The sequence below is a fragment of the Calypte anna genome, chromosome 4A (genome assembly GCF_003957555.1).
Source record: "Calypte anna isolate BGI_N300 chromosome 4A, bCalAnn1_v1.p, whole genome shotgun sequence".
NCBI classification, from domain to species: Eukaryota; Metazoa; Chordata; class Aves; order Apodiformes; family Trochilidae; genus Calypte; species Calypte anna.
The window spans coordinates 30,365,144-30,386,757 of NC_044248.1; the positions used below are offsets into that span (position 1 = coordinate 30,365,144).

General features: G+C 41.1%; 2 protein-coding genes across 4 annotated transcripts; one reads left to right on the top strand and one right to left on the bottom strand.

Annotated features, from left to right (window-relative positions):
- Positions 1 to 2,060: 2,060 nt before the first annotated feature.
- NPY5R (neuropeptide Y receptor Y5) lies at positions 2,061 to 7,475 on the bottom strand. Of its 2 annotated transcripts, XM_030450327.1 has the most exons (3): positions 6,941 to 7,475; positions 5,260 to 5,364; positions 2,061 to 3,445 (listed from the first exon to the last, which is right to left on the bottom strand). In XM_030450327.1, exon 3 carries the CDS (start codon positions 3,434 to 3,436, stop codon positions 2,105 to 2,107), a length of 1,332 nt encoding a protein of 443 aa, XP_030306187.1. In that variant the 5' UTR covers positions 3,437 to 3,445; positions 5,260 to 5,364; positions 6,941 to 7,475; the 3' UTR covers positions 2,061 to 2,104. The 2 variants fall into 2 exon arrangements, with proteins under 2 accessions (XP_030306187.1, XP_030306186.1); XM_030450326.1 differs by lacking the exon at positions 5,260 to 5,364.
- Positions 7,476 to 14,571: 7,096 nt separating this feature from the next.
- Positions 14,572 to 20,090, top strand: NPY1R (neuropeptide Y receptor Y1). Of its 2 annotated transcripts, XM_030450328.1 has the most exons (3): positions 14,572 to 14,647; positions 17,700 to 18,535; positions 18,639 to 20,090. In XM_030450328.1, the coding sequence occupies exons 2-3, from the start codon at positions 17,840 to 17,842 to the stop codon at positions 19,095 to 19,097; spliced, it is 1,155 nt and encodes a 384-aa protein (XP_030306188.1). In that variant the 5' UTR covers positions 14,572 to 14,647; positions 17,700 to 17,839; the 3' UTR covers positions 19,098 to 20,090. The 2 variants fall into 2 exon arrangements, with proteins under 2 accessions (XP_030306188.1, XP_008492038.1); XM_008493816.2 differs by lacking the exon at positions 14,572 to 14,647 and having other exon boundaries at positions 17,609 to 18,535.
- The last annotated feature ends 1,524 nt before the right edge of the window (positions 20,091 to 21,614 follow it).

The following is a 21,614-nucleotide window of genomic DNA, read 5'->3' on the forward strand; positions in this document are numbered from 1 at the left end:
GTTAGCATGATTCCATATGTCATAAACAGTAAAAGTGAGTAGAATTTGATCTGAATAGAATCATTACTGAAAAAAGTTATTTTATCCTAAAATAACAATCTTAACTGTAGGAGTTCAAATGGATGAAATTCTGAAAGCACACAAAGAAAGGAAGGAATAGAAAATAAATAGCAAGTAGGAAGGAAGGTGACAGTAAACTGAAAAAAAAAATTAATTAATATTTCAAACTGAAATATACGACTGCTTTCTTATCCTCTTATACTATTTGGTTACATCACATGGTATAAATAAGTTTAAATATTCTGTAATGATATGAAAATGTGTAGGCATATATAGGGCATTATCTGCTGTTACTTCTGTAGCGCTACATCATTGTTTCCTGGCTGCTGATGTACTTAAATTTTTCCTAAGTTTATCTACCAATATTAGTCATAAATGTCATTAAATTAAACTACTTAAAATTTTAAAGGCTCTTTTAAAATCTATTGTTTCAGTATTCAGTACCCTTTGTACTCTATAAAATGACATAGGAAATAATAATGACATAATAATGACATTAGGAAATAATAATCTGCAAAATGTAATAGTCAGTGTCAAGGAAGACACTATTAAAGTACATAACCAGTCAAAACAACAAACAATGGGTTATTGGGAACTAGACTTCAGGGAAATACCTTAATGATAGAAGCAAAGATATTACCCATTGATCTGTAATAAACTCCGTAGCAGATGATGGCCTGGGGAGAAAAGGGCTCAGAACTGTAACACTGTGATTAAAAAATTTGATGATTCCTCAGGATAAAAGAACTGTTTTCCTTTTCAAAGACTGACTGAAAGGGGCCCTTCCCATCCACCCATTTATAAAACCAGTATCTTTATTTCTTAGCCTGGAAGCGTTATGACCCTATTGATTTAGAAATCTTAGTGGAGAGAAGGAAATACCACCAATTAGACCTTGGGCAGGTCCTAATACTCAGGGCAAATACTTTGTTACTACAGTAAGTCTGGGGTGGTGGTGGAGGGGGAGAGAGAGGGGAAGATTATATATATAAATATATATCCCTTTTCCATTTGTGCTATGAAATATAAAAGGACTTCCTTAGGGAAGATGCATATGATTTCAGTTTGGAAGGGAAAGTACTGGTTAAAAAGGAGAAAAGGAGAGGAAGGGTGAGTGTGTGTCTTGTGTCTGTGTGTAAGCACTTCTACATGTTTATTTGAAAGCTATTGAAGCTCCCCAAAGTAAGTGGGTCATCTATAATAAAATGCAGTAAGCTTTTCAGACAAAGTCCTGCTATCTTTCCATTTTCTTTTTCTTACTTAGGCAGTGAAGGTTTACTCTGATCTGAAGCCTGTTGTATGTTCAGGGGAGTCATCACTGTAAGAACAAAGGCATAACTATAGAAAAGTTTGGGCCTGACTGAAAATTACATAAAATGACAAGCCAGAGCAAAAACTGGCTAAGGAAATCAAAGATAGGCTGTATTGTCTAAACACAGTGAGATGGAAATAATGTAAACCAGAGCAACTACTCATAAATCCTTTCCAGGGAATAAAAAAAGGCAATCTGGGAAAGAGCAGCAAAGCATCTTGCGAAGGTGTTACGAAGTGTGAGTCAAAGAGCTAAGGAAAAATATTTTTATAATAACATCCAGAAACAGATGTTTAAGTATTTTAGGAAAGAGTCAAAGTTGGCACTCAAATAGTCTCAACAACAGCTATTTAGTAAATGGTATCTATTTTATTATTGTTTTATGGTAGTTAATACTGATGTGTCTCAGTGGTTTTACATTTATTACTTATTATATACTCTGTTTAATTCCGAAGTAAAAATTGCCAGCATTTCAAGAAATGAAAATGGTATTCTGGTTTTGTACACTGGGTGTGATTTCCTGTGTGTAAGAGACAGAAGAATATTATAATATATGTATATTTTTCTGCCCAATGCAGGAAATACATGCAACCACACCACTATCCATTCACAGAGGATGCTAATAGCAACCAAGTCAGACTAACTAAACTAAATTAATTTAGCTTTTACAGCTGTACACACCAGTAAATTTGAAAGTCAAACTTGGTTTATTTTACCTTGGGGCACATAAAGTCATGGTATTTGGCAGCATGGAATAAGGGATATTAAATCAGCTTTTATGCTGTTGTTAAGAAACCCATAGAGGATGGGATTCAAGCAGCAGGACATCATACCCAGTAAATGGCAGATGCAATATACTAATTTAAAATGTCTGTTAGAAATGAGAGCGGCATTAAAATCTGTCACAATGTGGAAAAGATGAAGAGGCATCCAACTGAAACCAAAAACTAAGATTAGCACTGTCAGTCTGCAAAAAACTCTCCGAGACCTTGTCTTAATTCTGATGATGGATCGTGATACCGTAATCACATCCTGGATCCTTGTGTTTTCTTCTGGTTTCATCTCAAAACAGATGGGTATCCCAGGGATGAATTTACTGGAGGAAGAGAGCTGGCTTTTTTCCGTGACAGAGGTTTCTGGGAGGTCTTTGGAATCAGTATCCTGATGATGCCTTGAAATAGCTGGCATCACACTTGAAGTCTTTTTACTGTATCTTCTGTGGTGCTTTCTTCCAAAGGTGCAGCTCCACCTGGAATGGCCAGAGGGCTGCACCTGTGTGCTGGTACTCTTAGAGGGAGGAAGCGTTAGGTTTATCATCTCCTTTTCTTCCAACTTGTTTTCCTTGCTTGACAGTCTGGAACCTATGCTCCTGCAGACGCTGGTGTGACTGGCAGTCAAACACACCAGTGGCAATACATACTGCATCAACAACAAGGTTATTGTAAAGGCAATTCTGTACGAATCAGATGGCCATGCCTCAATACACAAGAGCCTGTTCTCCAGTGCCTCTAAATTCAGAGTTTTGCTGAGGTCCACAGTTTTATGGAAAACTGGCAGAGGGGAGCAAATTGCAAAGCCAAAGGCCCAAATGGTCACTATTAAGAAATAGCCTTGTTTTGCTGTTAAATTGCTAGAAAGGGGATACTTTATCATACGGTACCTGACTGCAGCAATAGAGACCAAAATCAAAGTTGAAACTAGAACTGATGCGCACTGGAGGAAGGGCATTATGTGGCACATGATAGTGCCAAACATCCACTGGTCAAGCAGGACAGATGTCAGCGTGAAAGGTGAACAAAACAGGACAACTAAGATGTCAGAAAAGGCCAAGTTACCAATAAGAATGTTTATTATTGTCTTCTGCTTGCGCTTCAGTAGAGCCGTCAGTATAAGCAGATTTCCCACAAAGCCAGCCAGACTTATAAGTGTGTACAGCCCAATAAGAAAGTACTGTATGTCATCAATACTGCTCTTATAATCTTCCCAGGCAGAAAAATTCTTTGTAGTAGCAGAGGTGTTCTTGGTAGGTGTCCTGTTGTTATGGTTTTTGAATCCAAAATCCATTTTACAGTTCTGCTTAGAATAAGAAAGGCATTAATTAGAATCTGAAGGATGGGTGAGAACTGCTGTTAGTCAAATGTAAAGGAACATTAATTTACCTTGTATCACCTTATTGAAAATAAATTAATAGTGAGATTATTATTATTGTATTGTGAGGTGGATCCTGCTTAACTTCAGGTCATAGGTTTTATCATGTGGTGTTCAGCACACCAAGGCTTCCTGCTGCTCACGTGGGACAATGGCAATTCAGGCTTCTGCATTATAACCTTGGCCTTATTTATGCTTTGCTTTAGACAGTAATTTCAGCCTTTCCATGAGGGAGCAGTTAGCTACAAAACCAATCCTTTTAGCGTCAGTGAGATTACTCATGTTGAGTAACAGTTCATTGGTAGGAGTGTGGAAATGACAATCACTATCGGGGCATGTGCCCAGTCATTACAGGACAGCAAATTATGGTGAGAGCACCTGAAAATATATGATGTTTTGACATATGTTAATAACTGCAGTAGTATTTTTCACTTTGATAGAAGAAAACCGCGAGAAAAGAGGTGAGGGCTTTCAAAAAGGATCAGCTTATAAGGACATCTATTGTTAGTGATCCAAGGGAATTCCCAATGCGCTGCATATACAAACCATCTTCTATTTCATCTGTTGCTCAAGCAGAAAGTAAAACTGCCTACAAATCATCCAGAGAGACTGAATGTAATACAGAGAAGCCAGTAGTAACTGGAAGTATACCCCACACAGCCATTTGAAAGTTCAGGGAACTTCAACCACTTCTGCACCATCTCCCTGCAATCACAGTTTCACAGTGAGAGAAAGTCAGGGAAAGAGAGGAATAAACCAATAGTCTGCTGGGTTCAACAGAAAACTGCTGTGGTGAGAGAAGTTCTCTTTACAACATGGCCTAATAAATTTTCTTTTCATTTTGGATGTGTGAACTGAAAGCAGCCTTTTCCCGCAAAAGCTCAAAAATTGCCAAGTGGATTTCTCTCTTGCTCTCTGAGGTTCCTCTCCTTCTCACAGGCAACAAGTTGCTCTCTTAGCTGGAGTGACACTGGCAGTGAAGATGCAAACAGAAGTGTTAGTCCTGTAATACTGATCTTCAGTCCTTCAAATGCAAATTAATGTATCACTGATTTCACAGGGCTGTGTACAGTTTTTGGCATTTATCTTCCTGCTTTGTTTTAACAGCTGCTTCTATCTTAGGGGATTTGGTCACTCTCCCTTTTGTTGGTTGCTTGATCCCCATGTAGCACGTGGCCATAGCTTTCAGGGAAATGAAGATTCCTGAGAATCCCACTGTGGGAAACAGTATTAAATAATTAAGTTTATTTTGAAAATGATGATTGCATATTTGAAGTGTTTTTCTAAACTGAATGCACCCCAATGCCAGGATGCTCTTGCACCTGTTTTCAAGATCAAATTTAATTAATCTGAAGGTAATTTGTAGTTCCAAAAGCTGCATCATTTCCATCTCCTACATCAATAAGACAAGCAAATGATGTCCCCTTTCTGTATTCCTGGTCTCTGTACACTCCCCGAGACTGCTCAGCTACACCTGCATGAGCTCACACCCTGTGAGCTTTAAGTGTGTTTTGGTCCCCTTTCCTTTCAACACTTGAAAGAGGAGGCTAGGCTACATAAAGCAGGAAGGACTGCAGCTTTGGGGCAGGATCCAGAGTTGCTTTGAGTATTTACTGTAAGAATCAAATGAATGCAGTTAACTTTAAGTACAAGGAGTATCTGTGGTTTACTTTTATAGTAAAATGTATTTTATGACACTTGCTGTAACATGATCTTGAAAGATTTTGAGTAACACCTACTTAAATCATATGCATCTGAAATACACCTCAGTCTGACTGGCTGATGTGACTCTTATTTTCACCAAAATCATGCCTCAGAATTTTCAGTTGCAATTGCTCAAAGGCCTGAGAGTGACAGGGAGAACTTAGTATTATAAACATTATTCAGCTTTAGCCAAGTCAGAGGTACCACATAACTGAAAATATGCTAATTTAACATGTTTAAAGTACTCAAATATCATCTCATTCCACTTAAATCTATAATTAAAAAATCCATAAGTCATAATTCAGGAGAGTAAACAGGATACATATTTCTCTTTCCACATTTAAAAAGAAACCAAGAACACAAAAGTTAGGCAGGCAACCATCCTCCTCTGAAGGCAACCGACCATCCTCTAAAGGCAATTGCTCTTTCAGAAAATTTTCCTTCTATTAGATGAGCTACTTGTATTAGTATTTACCCACGGATAAGAGCATATATCCTCCAGAATAAATAGCTCTTGACTGTGACTGACTGGTACCTGTATAGTCTGTATATACAGTGACTATACAGGACAATTAATCTTTACAGCTGTGAACAATTTACAGTCTTAGGAGACTTTTATCTACCTTAAAAACAAATAAAGACAAACACAGTAAGCAAAATCTGAACACTCCCCAAGAAATATAACCTTTCTTCTTCTGAAACACTAGAGTGATTTCTGCATAATATTGGAGAAAACACAGTCTGAGAAACTTCTATACAGCTGTAAAGAGTTAATATTACAGGCTGTAATTGCCTGATCACCTAAGGAAAGCCCTGAGCCATGCTGTTGCTACTTAAGAAATGATGCCCTTACATCATTAAAGACTGAGATAAAGTCTGAGCCAAAAATTGAAAAGACTGAAGAGTCACATTCACAACAGAAGCTAAAGATGAAACACTGCTGCTTCAGATGTTCTTGTTCATTACATGTGACAGCAAAAAATCAGTCTGAGAACCTGGGAGAATTGTGATTACTTCAGAAGCCCAGAAAAATAGATTTTTGTGAATGTTGATGGGATGCCTCTTTATTTGCCTAACTAAAAGAATTGCAACATTATCCTGGAAAACAGAAATATGACTTCCCAAGATAAGCAAAAGCCAACTAATGAGATTATTTCTCCAGTTCCAAGGAAATGTTATGCAATGTAACAGAGTATTTGTTGGTCAGAACAGAAAACTTGAAACATAGATTTTATGCCAGGGAGCACAGAGCTTCTGCCTTACAGAAAACCCCAAACCAAACCAAACCAAAAAAACAACAACAAAAAACCAAACAAAAAACCAAGCAAACAAACAAAAAGCCAACAAACAAAACCAACCAACCAAAAAAAAAAAAAAAAAAAAAAAAAAAAGCGAAAACCAAAACAAAACGGGAAAGATGCTTCTTTTCTGCCTCTCTGCTCCTCTCTAGGGAATCACTTGGTAATCAGCACCCCTGGTCAGCCCGGAGCCCCGTTCCCTTCCCCAGTCCGCAGCTCCAGGCTCCCCGCAGCCGCCGCGGTGCGGGTATGCGGGATAGGTCAGGCCGCGCAGAGGACGCTCAGCCGAGCCCTTCCCTTCCCCGTTCCGCGGCTGAAGCCGAACCCCATAATTACCGCGCATTGGCTGGCATGGCGCTGCCCCCCGCAAACCTGCGCTGCTGCCCCGCGAGAGGGACTGATCCCCGCGGCGCGTTACCTGCGCGCCTCGCCGGCGGCGCCCCGGGGTTTGCCGAGGCGAGGGTAGACGGGAAGGACCGTGGGTGAGGAGCGTGGGGCGAGTCGGACAGGCCCCTGGCGGCACTCATAGCTCCGGCCTGGGCCGCGGTGGGGAGAGCGCCGTTCCCCGGGCTGGCTGGCGGCGCATCTTACGCTGGTGCTGGGGCGGCGCCGGGGCTCGCCTACGGTCGAGGTCCGGGCCCCGGGGCGGGATACCGGTGGCGGTGGCAGCCGTCGTGCTCGGTGCTGGCCCGGCTGCTGTCGGGGTCAGGGCTGGAGCCGCCGCGCGGGCGCATGTCGGGAGGCTGCTGGGCGCGGGATGTGGACACGGTTGTTTCAGCCTGGCACGGTATGACAACCAGAGTTTCCATGGAAATACAGCGAGACTGTAAACAACCCCGCGCTCGCCAGTACGTAAGGGACGCTCTCCGTTTCTCACCCGAAAGTGGGGAAGACGCGCTCGGCCGAGGTACAATGCTCAGCGTGGCGCGGGACATTGGGGAGGGCACTTGCCCGAGCCCTCACTAGTTCCCCACTCTTTGGCTGGAGCAGAGAGCCAGTGGTATTTATCCATATTGCTCAAACACCCATTAATTTTTACCATTATGTTAGAAGAGGTGAGAGATGATGAATTTCTCCCAAACTGTTTTTCTTTACAAGTTGAGTAACTCAGTTCTTACAAGTATCCGACGGATGGTTATAACTTTATCTGGGCCATCAGTGGGATGGCAGGGCATTTTTTAAAAGTGAGCAATATTTTTAAGCGTAAAAATTGTTGGGTATGTCATAACACAAAAGATGAAAAGAAATTCTGCTGTTCTCACCAGCTGCTGTCTTCTAGCACATGAAGAGTCATTGATCATAGTCCAATTAAAGGGCTACTGGAGAACAGAGTGACATGCAGGTCCCTGGGAGCACAACTGGCAGAACTGACAGGAAAATGTAATGACTTTTCCACTTTCCAAGACACTCCTTTGGCAGCTGATATTAACACAGCACTGCAGGAAAGCTGTCAGTATAATTAGCCTGTGGGAGACTATACCACACAAGGCAAAACAGCTGGATCAACTGAATTGTAAAATAGCTCTTGGAAAGTTCAGTTAGGTTTCTTATTTAACTCAGGTTAAAAAAATATTCATTTTAGGGTAAGTGATGAAAGAACAATAAACCGTAATCTTCAGTGGATGAGCTCAGGACAGTGGAAGACTGCATCTTATCATCTTTCACTTGCTTCTGCATTATTCACCACCCACTGCTGGTGAATCATGGCATGTGCCAGGGTTGCCAGGTGGAAGTGACGTGCCAATCCATCTCATCCTTTTAAAACAGCTCTCCTGTTAGTCACCAAGGAGAACAAAATTAATCCTCTTTAGGCTGAGCAGCTGTTTGTAATATTTTCAAGCATCTTCCCACCTAACACTGATGGGGTTGAACCCACTCTGGCTCTAACCTGTGATGGGGGCTATTAAAATGATCTCCCAGGGCACCAGTTTACCTGGACATCTCTTGTTGCAGTGGAGCTTCTCATAAGGTGGACCACACTTTTCGAGGTATATTTTCCTTCCTGGAAAAAGAAAAGTTTTAGAGACACTGTATCTTTCTATGAAAGCTTCTGGCTACATCAGGCTGGTGTCTTAAAAAGAACCAAAACAAAAACCAACCAACCAACCAAACAAACAAACAAACAAAAAACCCAAAAGAACACCCAACCAAAAAAACCCCCACAAAACTTGCTGGCAGAGCCCATAAATAATAATAATCTTTTTTTGCATTGCAGAGCTACGATTTATGTGGGATGCCATTGTACCTTTGTAAATATACAGTCTATCTCCATGTTCACCAGTTCTAGGGAGACTGTATTTGGACAATTCAGCCCTAATACTTGTACACATCAGAGGCAATTACTATTCCAACCATTAACATTTTTTCCTTTTCACTGTTTGTGTACTTCTGAATTGCCAAGTAATACTACTGAATTATAAAATAGATGATCTAGAGACATGAAAGATACTAACATTAGAGGTGTCTGATATCAGGACTGACAATAGATAATAGTACAAGTTCCCTAGAAGCCAGCTTCCATAGGATTGTTGGAGGAAGTAAGAGAAGGTGATGATGACCTGCTCATCAATTGCTATGGAAGCAAGATGGTGCATTGGAGAGAGGAGGCTGGGATTCACAAGTAAGAAAGGCACAAATGAAATACAGGAGAGAACTCTGTGGTTTTAAAAATACAAAATATTTTTCACATGTTTGTTAACACATTTTCAAATGTATTATTCTTTTGGGAGTATCATGGCAATAACTTCAAAATCTAGCTTCTAAAGGCTAACTGAAAAATACTTGTATCAAAGCTACAACTGAAGTTGGTGACAACTGATAAATGCCACAAAAAATCAAGATCTAAGCCACCTAACATCCAAATTCCATCTAATTTGGTCAATTGCTCTGAGAGAAAGCTCATTGTGCATCAGTCTAATGTTACTGTAAAATCTGCCAGCAATGGCTTACCTATCCACGAACAAGACAGTCTGAAACAGTAGGACATAACCACTACAGAGTTAGACGCACTTTGTGAGATACACAAATCCCACAAATTTTTTTTTTACAAAATCTGTCAAAATTTTTCTCACACATCAACCCAACTGCTCACCCCCCTCCAGAAATACTATTGCAAAGTACTATTAAAAATACCACTAATATCTGGCTTCTGTAGATGTATATTTGGCCCATCCTTTTCACAGCCTCTTACCTCACGTAAAGCAGCTGGGCATGAAGATAGCAAGCCTTGGACTACTAGAAGGTTTGCAAAGTTTGAGTTGCCTTTGCAATGGAAGGCAGGACATCTGAGAGTTAGCTAATAAAATACTTCCAAGGGTGAGCATGTAATTGATAATTTCTTCCTGCTTAACCTGTCACTACATTTGCTTGGTGGTTGATTGTTAATGCCCCTTCTGGATGCATAGTCTATTTCTGCTTCATCTGAAGCCAGATGAGAGCTTGTGTATGAGCCTATGTGAGTTTGAACCCTGGATGTACAGAGTGCGGTGGCCATAGCAGAAAAGGTGACTTATTTTACATGTATTTTAGCTGGGTGGACATAATTTAAATTATATCTCGATCAGTCTTTAAGTAACACTGCATGTCATCTGGACAGCTTTACACTAATTAGTTTGGCCATATTGTTGAAAGTGGAACTGCAGCAGCAAGACTCTCAGTAGAGGTTAACCACATAATTATGCAGCTTCTTCAGCTTCATGCAGCTTCTTTGGATTTGTGACATTAGCAGTCAAGTGATGTGTTATGTTTGGTGTCAGTTGCAATCATTGCAGAATAAGCATGCTCTTAGCCCAAGAGAGAATTTGCTGCTATTCTCACAGCAAATGATGATGACAGACGTTTGCCCCAAGGAGCACAGGTTCCCTTAACTGTGCGTAGCATAATGTGAAATGCAAGTATTTCAATGGTACTGATGTTCATTAGTAGAAAATAAAAATAATAAAAATAAAGTTTAAAAAAAAAAAACCTTCAGAGAGTGTTTCCACTCATTTCCATAGTGGAGATGTCAGTTTGGTTTATAAATGATAGAAAACAAAAACAGCTCTTGTGGTGTTTTTTCACTGGGGTGGATTTTAGGTTTTACAGAGGGGTTGCATTTCCTGAACACATGAAAATACATATTAATGAAAGCGACAGTCTCATTTAATGCCCTTTTTTTTTCATTTTTGAGAGTTACAGGGAGAATTTTAATGGGTTGATCTCCTGGCATATTTCTTCTATGGTTGCTTAAAAACACCTTGTTCCCTTCTCAATGCTTTTACTTCAAAGAAATTCTGTATTCTTTTATTCAAGATGTTTTGTTTCCCTAGTTGAGATACTTGTGTTCTGTTTATTGTACTTATTCTCTTTTTGCAATGTCATTCCTTCACACAAATAAACATAGGCACACAAGCAAACAAACAAACATAGTCTTCCAGTCCAGGATGTCTTTGATGCACTGAAAAAATTTACGCCGTGCAAAAGGATAATCTTTAACACAGTGGCTCCAGTGTTCTTGTGTCCTGACCGTGGTCATCAATAGCATAAGAGTTACTGAGGAAACATTTGGTATTTTTCTGAGCTTGGTGCTCCAGCTTAACTGGTGCTGAAGCTGGGGATAAACAGAATAGGTAGGAACTGCAAAAGCCTGAGTTTCCTACAGAACATACCTGATACTGCATTTACTGCACGTCTTGTATATAGTTATAATGGAAAACCTTGAAAAGAGCCTGTCTCTGGTTATTGCAGTGTCTATTTATTAGTGTGTTTATTAGTGAAGTGCTTCAGAGAAGACTGATACAGTTCAACAGATCCAATCATGTGATGTGGGCACACAACAGTATGGCAGAGCAGGAAGCTTGTAGTAAGACTTGGGTTATAGCTTGTGTGAATACACACAAACACACGTATAGCATGTATGTTAGAAAGACTCAATGACTAAGGCAAACTTTTCCTTTGCTCCACTGCACAATTTATATCCTGACCTTGCATCCCTCTGCAGTGTGAATAACTGAATAATTGTTGTTATCACTGTGAATTAAGGTCACTTAGTGACATGTAGGATCTATCTTTAATCTCTTACAAGTAAAGATTATATTTCCATAATATAAAAGAAGTATTGTGAAGCTTGTTCACCTGTGTTTATACAATCTGAAATTCTTGTGTAAAAAATGAATATTCTTTGTATAAAAAATGAAGTGTAATGAATTGCTTTGTTTACTGCTTGTCAACATCACACTGCTGAAATGGAGATCCTCATGACTAATGACAAAATGGAGGAAAAGAAGATAATGCCTATCTGAAACTAGAAATTTCTCTGGTGGAAACAATGGCATTTCTCTATATGGATTTTGCTATAACACCCAGTTAATAAATTTCTGACAAGTTAACCCATTAAAAATACTGTAGAATGGTGAGAAACAAAGACAAAATTAATACCTCTCCACTTCAGACTCATCATTCAACCTGGTTATTCTACACTCCCACCCTCCTGGACTGTGCAGGGAAATGGAAAATGGGGATTTGTGATGATGCTTCCTCCTCCTGCTGCTTCCTGATGTGGGGTTTCTCCCACTGAATACAGTCCTTCACAAACTGCTCCAGTGCTAGTCCTTCCCACAGGCTGCAGTTCTTCAAGAGCTGCTCCAGTGTGAGTCCTTTCCATGGGGTGCAGCCCTTCAAGAACAGACTGCTCCAGCATGGGTGCTCCACAAGTCACAGTTCCTGCCAGAAAACCTGCTCCTGTGCAAGCTTCTCTCCACAAACCATGTGTGGATATCTGCTCCACCTTGGCCCTTCATAGGCTGAAGGGGGACAGCTTGTATCACCATGGTGTCACCACAAGCAGCAGAGGAATCTATGGTCCAGCACCTGAAGCACCTTCTCAACTCTACTCCTTCACTGACCCTGGTGTCTGAAGAGCTGGTTCTTACATTTCTCTTACTCCCCTCTCTAACAACTGCTACAAAACATTTTTTACCCTTTCTTCAATATCCTATCACAGGGGCATCACCAGTATTGCTGATGGGCTCAGCTTTGGCCAGCGATGGGTCCATTTTGGACTTGACTGAAAATGGTTCTGTCCAACATTGGAACAGCTCCTTGTGTCTTCTAACAGCAGCCCCCTTCTACCAAAACATTGTCATAAAACCCCAAGCCTCTTATTCTGAACTGGTTCTAAAAATGGATCTCTGCCCTGGATACCTGTTGTCAGAGTACCACAATTCTGCATCACAGAATGCTTTTTAAAATTTTTAAATAGCCATCTTGCCCATAAGGGTATAAGCATTACAGGGAAGCAGTGACATCATCCTGACATAGAAAAAGACATTTTCCCTGTCTAGCAATACATCTATTACCATTAAAAAATCCCCATATTGGTAAAAAAAAAATTTTTTTAAACGAGATGAAGGGAACATTCCACATCCATAGTAATGAGAGTCCTCAGTTCTACATGTCCAAGAGTGTCACTGCTTCAGACAAATATGCTCTTTAAAGGATCTTCAGCTTAGATCTGTGCCTGAGTGTAGCCACCTTCACTCTACTCAGATGGAGATTGGTGCATGTTGGTGACCCACATACAACTGAAGTTCTTGAGAAGCATCTTAGCATCTTGAGAAGCAAGCAAAAGCTTGCACTTATCTTCTGGCTACTGCTGTTAAAATGTAGCAGTCCTGAGGTATGCCTTCACTTTTTTTTTTTTTTTCTCACATTGAAGACTGCAGTTCCATTGCAGTTGAGCTGAGCTCAGTATAAACATTGGCCTCAGAGCTGGGTTCTGAAACCTTCTCATGAGCCTCGTTCTGGAAAAAAAAAAAAATCATTCATATGTGCAAATTTTTATCTATAATTAACATGATTCCTCACTTGAGACTTAACGCTAAGTAACAGTGCTGCCATATAATAGGAGTATGCCTGAAGGTAAGAATAGAAGAGCATAGAACTTGAAAAATGAATCTGGAGCCTTGGAGGAGTTATGGAACTTCTGTTTGCTAAGAAACCCAAAATCCTAATACAGCCTGCAGGATTTGTCAGGTCAGTGCTGCTTAACTTTATCTGAGTAACTTCTCTCAGACTTCCAAACTCACTGGTTTCAACGCCCATTGAAGAGGATCTTCTGCAGCAGTGCTTTTTGTGAGTGAGAGAGCAAAGTATTTCAGGATCACAAGAAGACTAAATGGAAAACAAAATTTTCAATTTTGCTTTTTATGAATTTTTCCATTATACACAACTATCTTCCTGTAGTTTGTGATAGTTTGCAGAGCTGCTTATGCTAGCTGCATAAAAAAATTATTCTGGTTGCTGGAAACTGGAGTTTTTGAAAGAAGCCTAAGATCTGCAGAAGGCAACAGTTACCACCTTCTCAACTCTGCATCTCACTATGGAAATCTCTTCTTTATTTTCAGGGATCCAATTTTCCTTCCAGCTCCCTTGAATATCCCACTGCTCTGTATGAATTTACAGCAATGTCTTTCATTTTCCTTAGGTCATACAGGATGGTGAACCACTTGGCTGGGATCAATAAGAAAAATATCCACAAGGGCCACAGTGACAGCTGTATTTTCTTGAGGTTTGGTACTTTAATGCCTTAAGTTAATTTTAAAATAGTTTCTTGTTGCTTCTACCTTGAAAAAAAAAAAAATACAGACAGGAAGGTAGTTGTACTGGTTTAAAAAGCCAAACCCGAACTTTGTAGCTTGATCCTTAAATTGCCTCTTCGCCCACTTCCCAAGAAAGCTTCCATTTCCATCTTTAGTTTGGCCACAAGATGGCAATAACTTGCAGACAAACTCCTGAAACAGCCAAGCAGTGCTTTGAAGCTGTCTCCCTTCCTGAGCTTTTCCCTGCGCTCTGCTCCCTCCTCTTTTGTTTCAATATTTAATTGCATTTATTTCGGAATTACTAGGCAACCCACCCCCAGATGTGTAATTTAAAAGTGATGTGCTTGCAGTGAGAATCTGCTCCGCAGAGCACCATCATGTGATAATGGGGTAAGGTGGAGTTCAGCTTTAAGGGGGAGTCTCCAGCTTTCCTCACCAATCTTTAGGATCTCAGCTGGAGGAATACCACAGGATCCTTTCCCTTTCCGTACTCCTCCTTGTCCATCTGGACTTCTGAGCACATCGAAGACGGGCTGAGCAGTTGCAAGGTGAGTTTCCCCTGTGATTTCTTTCCCCTGACCATGGGCTGTTGTGAGCTGGTTTAGACTGGTGTTTGCTTGCTCTCCTAGTTGCAGATGACAAAATCCCAGGGAGGGATGGGCTCCAGGCTGGACTTAGAAGTGGTTATGTGAACCCTCAGCTTGGACTGACAGCATTTTGTACTTAATTTTAAAGAGCTCAAATAGTTCTACAGTGCATTTCCAGTCATCTCACAGCACATTATTGCACCGTTTCTGTCTGTTGGTGCTAAACTTTTGATCAAAATCCTCCTGGAGATTCGTAAAGGGGGGAGACTGCAATCACCCAGAGGGATCTGCAGAGCTGTGGGCTCTTTCCACCCCATGCCAGCACCCGGGATAGGGAGGAATCTCTTTTGTCTTGTGAGCTGGTGGGGCTGGGGTCAAGAAACAGTGTAACTCTCCAGGATATGCAGCTTAATCCCTCCTGATGTCTGGTCCATTTTGGAGAGACGATCAGGGAGGAAGGGCTCCTTGGCACTTGGCAGCAGTGCTGTGTTTCTGAGCTGGTTCTCAGCCACGCTCTTAGGTAGCACCTCTGGTATGGGAAGAAGCAGGGGGAAAAGGAGAAGTGGCTTTTTCTGATTTTGAGGTTGATATTTAATAAATAATCCAGAGCAGAGCTCAGCTGACAGAAAAGAAACCTAGGCCATCTCATTGCTGGGAGTTCTCTCCTTGCAATATGTTGCTTCTTACCAGCTCTGCTCCTTCCATCATCCTGTCAAGTCCCAAGGCTGGACTGACCATCTCATGCTGTACAAGTGACAGTGAAGATCATTATGAAATCCAGCCACTGATTTTTGTGATGGGGTTAATTCATACTGATGGAAATTGGGGCATCACATGCACACTTTCCCTTTGGGTAAAGCACCTGCTTCTGCCTCTGGGAGAAGTGATGCTTCAAGAGACCCTTGAGAGGTGGGAGGTTCTTTACCAGACCCTAGACCACACTACGTGGTCTAGAGAGACCTGATAAATCTGGTTAACAGAGACAGCAAGGCTGACAGATAATTCTCAGGTGCATGCCTAGCTAGCTTGAAAATCAGAGTAGCCAAATCTCAGGCAGGGATCTTTTCTCCAAAGTCAGTTATGTTAACTTTGACAGTAAAATATCCCTCAGAGAAAAGATACATCACCTATCATGATTTCATGTAGCCATGTGGTGATTATAAAGAGCAATCAGAGCCAGCCTAGGTGAGCTCATGATGCTAGTGAGATGACATGCAATTGACAGAGTCATCCTTTTGCTGACCCTCAAGAGAAGCGGGAGCTGCCAGTTCAGCCCTGGAACTCTGTCTCTGCCCCAGTGAGGAGACAGCTGCAGCTCTAGTCCCCAGCACACAGCTGGTTAATAGGGTGTCTGCCACCTGTAAACAAAGACTATTCTGCTCTGGAGACCTCGTTGGCATCAAAATTAATAATGAGCATCATGTAAGACCAAATGCTCACCCTTTCAGGTGAAATTTTGAGGAAGTGCATTTTAGTAGGCAGTGTTTTTACAGCTTTTGTGATAAGTGCCATATGGAGCCCAGTGTGAAACCCACTTGTATAAATTTTAAGTGGCATTACTTTCATTACCATAACTAAGGTCAAGTGAGCAATAAATCTGCTCATGGGTGTGTGGGTAGAAGGAAGGCTTCAGATACAGAGCAGCTGCTGTTAACAATGGGCTGGAGTAAAGGTGTGTTAGCTAATTTGATTTTTTTTTTCTTTTCTTTTTTTATTCTTTTTCTCTCCTGAACATGTATACCTGAGGTTTTTTTGACTTTGAAATCCAAGGCCTTGCAAAGGGGTGGTTATTTAGGCATACCTATTTGTGTCACACAGGTAAAAAATTTTCTGCGGAGTTTTAATTTTTGCTGTTTTTTGCCTTTCATCTTGTTTTGTTCTTTTTTGCTGCACAGGTCTGATAGCTGAGATTAAAGCGTTCAGAATTCCTGATTTGCCTTTAACTCAGTGTCATTGCTGCTTTGGGCACTCCGCTGATCAACATCAAGTTTTTTCCACCCCTCGCATTTATGCGATGGGTTTATCCCCACCCCCATGTGATGGCTGGATATAATTCCACTTAGAGCAGTTTGAGACAGCAGATCTCTGCAGATTAAACTTCTAAAAAGGAGATTTGAAATGTCAAGTATGCTTGTGGAAGACCAAGTATGCTGGTTAGAGCAAAAGTATTTTGGGGAGCAGCTGAGGGAAATAGGATTATTTAGTGTGGAGAAAAGGAGTCTGATAGAAGACTCTATGCAAGCTCCCCACAACTATGTGAAAGGAGGTTGTAGTGAGGTGGGGGTTGATATCTTCTCCCAGATAACAAGGAAAAGAAGAAGAAATGTCCTCGAGTTGTACTAGGGGAGGTTTAGATTGGATATTAGGAACAATTTCTTCACCAGAAGGATTGTCAGGCACTGGAGTAGGCTGCCGAGGGCCGCGGCTGAGTCACCGTCCATGGAGTTATTTAAAAGATGTGGTGCTTAGGGACACAGTTTAGTGATGGACTTGACAGCGCTAAGTTAACAGTTGGATTTGGCGATCCTGAAGGTCTTTTCCAACAAGCAAAACGACTCTATGTTCTAAGACTAAAATTGCCTCTCAGCTCATTATTTCACGTAACTTGTGCAGGCTGTTAAGGGTCCGAGAAGGGGATGCGTTTCAGGCTGGCAGACCTGTATTTTCATCCTACTTTCTGCTTTTCTTACCCTGGACTGCAGACACCGCTCAGCCTCGGACTGGACGCCGCCGCCGCCACCGCCACCGCCGGCCTCACGCAGGGGCTTCCCGACCCGCGGGAGGAGCGGAGGGCGGAGGGGGTGACCCCCCGCCTAGCCAGGGAAGAGGCGGCAGCCCGGACACCGCTCCCAGCCGCCGATAGACGAGGCCTGAGCGGCCTCTGCGCTCCCCTCTCGGGGCCAGCCGTGCCGCGGCTTCGCGCCGCGGAGGAGGAGGGAAGGGGTGGGCGTGGGGGTGCCTTGTGGGCGACGCGTCCGGGGCTGACCGTCCCTGCTCTTTCCTTTCTGCCCAGGCGATGCGATGGAAATACGGCAGCGAGGGGCGGGCTCTGCCGATAGTCTGCTGACGGCCTGATGGGCACGATTTGAACTCTCGGAGAGGTTCGGATAGAGCGGCGGCGGCCGTGCACGTCGTACGGCGAGCTGGAACAGCATGAATGCTTCGGTTCACGCCCCCCTGGAAAATATTTCCCGTCGCCTGAATTTTTCGGAGAATTCGCAGGTCTTACAGTTTGAAGATGAGGACTGCCATGTTCCTCTGGCCATGGTCTTCACTTTGGCCTTGGCTTATGGGACTGTGATAATTCTGGGAGTCTCTGGGAATCTGGCTCTGATTGTAATTATTTTAAAACAAAAGGAGATGCGCAATGTTACCAACATCCTCATTGTCAATCTGTCCTTTTCCGATCTTTTAGTGACCATCATGTGTCTTCCCTTTACCTTTGTGTATACTTTAATGGACCACTGGATTTTTGGGGAGGCCATGTGCAAATTGAATCCTTTTGTGCAATGTGCCTCGATCACCGTGTCAGTCTTTTCTTTAGTCCTCATTGCTATCGAGCGCCATCAGCTGATCATCAATCCCCGTGGCTGGAGGCCCAACAACAGGCATGCCTACCTTGGGATTGCAGCCATATGGGTCTTAGCCACGGCCTCTTCTCTGCCCTTCTTGATCTATAATGTGTTAACGGATGAACCCTTCAGAAACTTAACATTTGATGAGTATAAGGACAAATACGTGTGTTTGGACCTGTTCCCCTTGGACACTGCCAGGCTTTCTTACACCACAACGCTTTTGGTGATTCAGTACTTTGGACCGCTTTGTTTTATATTTATTTGCTACTTAAAGGTAAGAGAGAATCCCTTTCTGTCTGCTCTTTGTTTATACTTGCAAAGATAATAGTTGTAGGTTAAATTATTCCACATGTTTCTCTTTATTGAATGTCCTGCAGATATACATACGACTAAAAAAAAGGAACAACATGATGGACAAGATGAGAGACAGTAAGTACAGATCCTCTGAAACCAGACGGATCAACATCATGCTGATCTCAATAGTTGTCGCATTTGCAGTTTGCTGGCTGCCTCTCACCATCTTCAATATCGTGTTTGATTGGAACCATGAAATTTTGCCCGTGGCTACCTGCAGCCACAACCTCCTGTTCCTGATTTGCCACCTCACTGCAATGATCTCCACCTGCGTGAACCCCATCTTCTATGGTTTTCTCAATAAGAACTTCCAAAGGGACTTGCAGTTTTTGTTTCAGTTTTGTAATTTCCGCTCCCATGAGGAGGATTATGAGACTATAGCCATGTCCACCATGCACACAGATGTTTCAAAAACCTCTTTAAAGCAGACAAGCCCAGTTGCATTTAAAATATTAAATAGTGATGATGATGACAAAATATAAAGAAGTAATAAAAAATCTACACCAAACTGCTGAAAGTGTGATCACAGGTGAAATGTGTCCAAGGAAAAGCACAATTACATAACAAGTACAAAATGGGTAAAGTTTTTAATCTTTTTCCTAAGAACTTTGATTGTTGTCACTTTGAAGCTATACACTCTGCAATTTCACCCCTTTTACTGCTTCAGTGTTCACAGCAGTTATATCTGAATCATATTATAAGGCATAGTCAAACCTGCTACTACCTATGGTTTTCATCAGCTGTCTTTTGTTCTGTTTTCTTTGTACAGTTATGTGCTTTACCACAAAGATGTATTTGTTCGTTTTTTTTTTCAAAGAAGTAGTTTTCAGGAGTGTCTGTCTAAGACCATAAGAAACAATATGAACTGCAGGGAGGCTGTCACTACAGAGGACACCCACTCCAGCATAAAATTGGGACATCGAAGAGTTTTTCTTTGTTGTAAATTTTTTTTTTTAATCCATCTTTTGATCGATGTTAAAATCCTGTAAAATCAGTCTAGGCACACAGAAAATGATTCTGTGAAACCTGTAGAATATGTTAAATGGGGACAAGCATTTGTCTCATTCGTAGTGGCAATTCAGGCTGTAATCACTTAGGATTAAGAGAGAAATTCTGTTCTCATTTACAAAAATAAAATCCTACAGTAATTCCACAGTGCGCAACGGGATAACTCTGATATTTCACCACAGCAGATGAAAGCACAAATGGGCCTTCATTCCCAACTGATTACAGCTGATTTTAATAATACAGACTTTTTAGTTTTAAAAAAGCCAAACCCCATTTTCATTTGTCATCACTGAGAGGAGTTATTGTTTTTGGGATGAAATGTACTGTCCATCCCAAGTTTATGAATAGTATAAATTCTCCTTTAGACCTATGTCTAAAGAATCTAAAGGGAGATTGGACTGTTCAGTGAAAATCAGGTGTAGTATTAAAAAAATAAGATTTGTCTACTTGAGTATTTTAATAATAATTAGTGCTAATCTATATAAATTATGTATAGTCTCATAATATTCTGTGTTCAGATGAAATGTTATTAATCCAGATTACCTCCAAGACAACAGATGGTTTAATCAAGATCTGCAAAAGTTAATAGGAGTCTATGGATAATAGTTTGAGTGTGATTGGTATGTTTAGCTTCCAAACTCACAGTTTCCACAGTTTCTTGAAGTGCAGAAGTATTTGCCAAATATACACAATAGAGCTCTGTGTGTTGTTGTTTAAAAGATATATCTTCTAATTACACAAAATACTCATTACTAGATTGATCCCCATCTGAGGGAAACCCTCATAACCTGACCTGAATGTAAATGAAACTATAATATCAGCCAGCTGTGTCACAAGGTGTACTTTGCTGTATAATCAATGCCTTTTTGAATAATCAGCTTTTAAAAATACAATATAGACCCTCTTTTAGGAAGGTCACTTCAAAGCATTCTGGCAGAGAAGAGGGTCTTTATAGTGGGTACAGATGTAAATGTAGCATAAATAGAAATCTGACCTGATATCTTTCTGAGCAAAAAGATCTCAGGATGTGATGGTGAATTTAATACCTTCTAAGTTTGACATGGGAAAATGCCTAAAAAATGAAAATTATTTGTTTTTTAAATGTATTTAAAAGTCCAAAACTGTGCCTTGTGCTGCCTTTTAAGTAGTGTAGAATATTTAAATAGCAATGTGTTCTTGTGCTTTACAGTTCCATAGATTTCTCTACTGGCAGATAATTTAATTAAGGAGGTTTCTGTGGCTGAGAACAGAGAGGGAATGTAGAAAATGAATTATAACACAGAACTTTCTTTCAGAGCTTAGCCCTTCTGTATTTTATGAGATTTCCCTTTTCTTCATGGTTCTCTATGGATCATGTTGCTAGGAACTTGACAAGAGGCTCCTGAAATTATCCCCCTGTCACTTTACAGTGTTTTTTTATGCTAAGGGATGTGTAATTTCACAAAGAGATATAATGTAGAAAAAAACAACCATGTTTTTCTGTTAAGAATATCACAGTGGTCTTATCCCACTGGAAAAAAAAATCACAGTGAATTTTATGGTTTTTTTTTTAATTTTCAAAAAATGCATTTTCTCTCACAGTGAAATAAGAAAATGGAATAATTTGAGAAAGTTAACAGTTAATTTGATGGGAATTTTTGGTCAGGCTGAATTAGATATTTATATGGAGTAAGTAGGTGTTGGAGCAACTGTAGAGGAACCTGGTGGTACACAGGGACCTCAAACTGGTGTGTCCTATCATTCAGAGGTCTTCAATGGGACAGCAACATGATTCCTCCAATGTCAGCCTTTCTCCTGCTTGGGGTCTGGACTCAAGCCAAAGAAACCATCTGATACCATCTCATACTGTGTCCTGAGAATGGGTCTCAGGTCTTTTTTGCCTACCAGCACCCAATGAACAAGGTGAAGTGTAAGTAGCAGCATCCCTTTGGCTTGTCCGTGCTGAGCTCAGAAGCCATTTTTCAGCTGCACTGCTGTCCTAAGATCAGGCT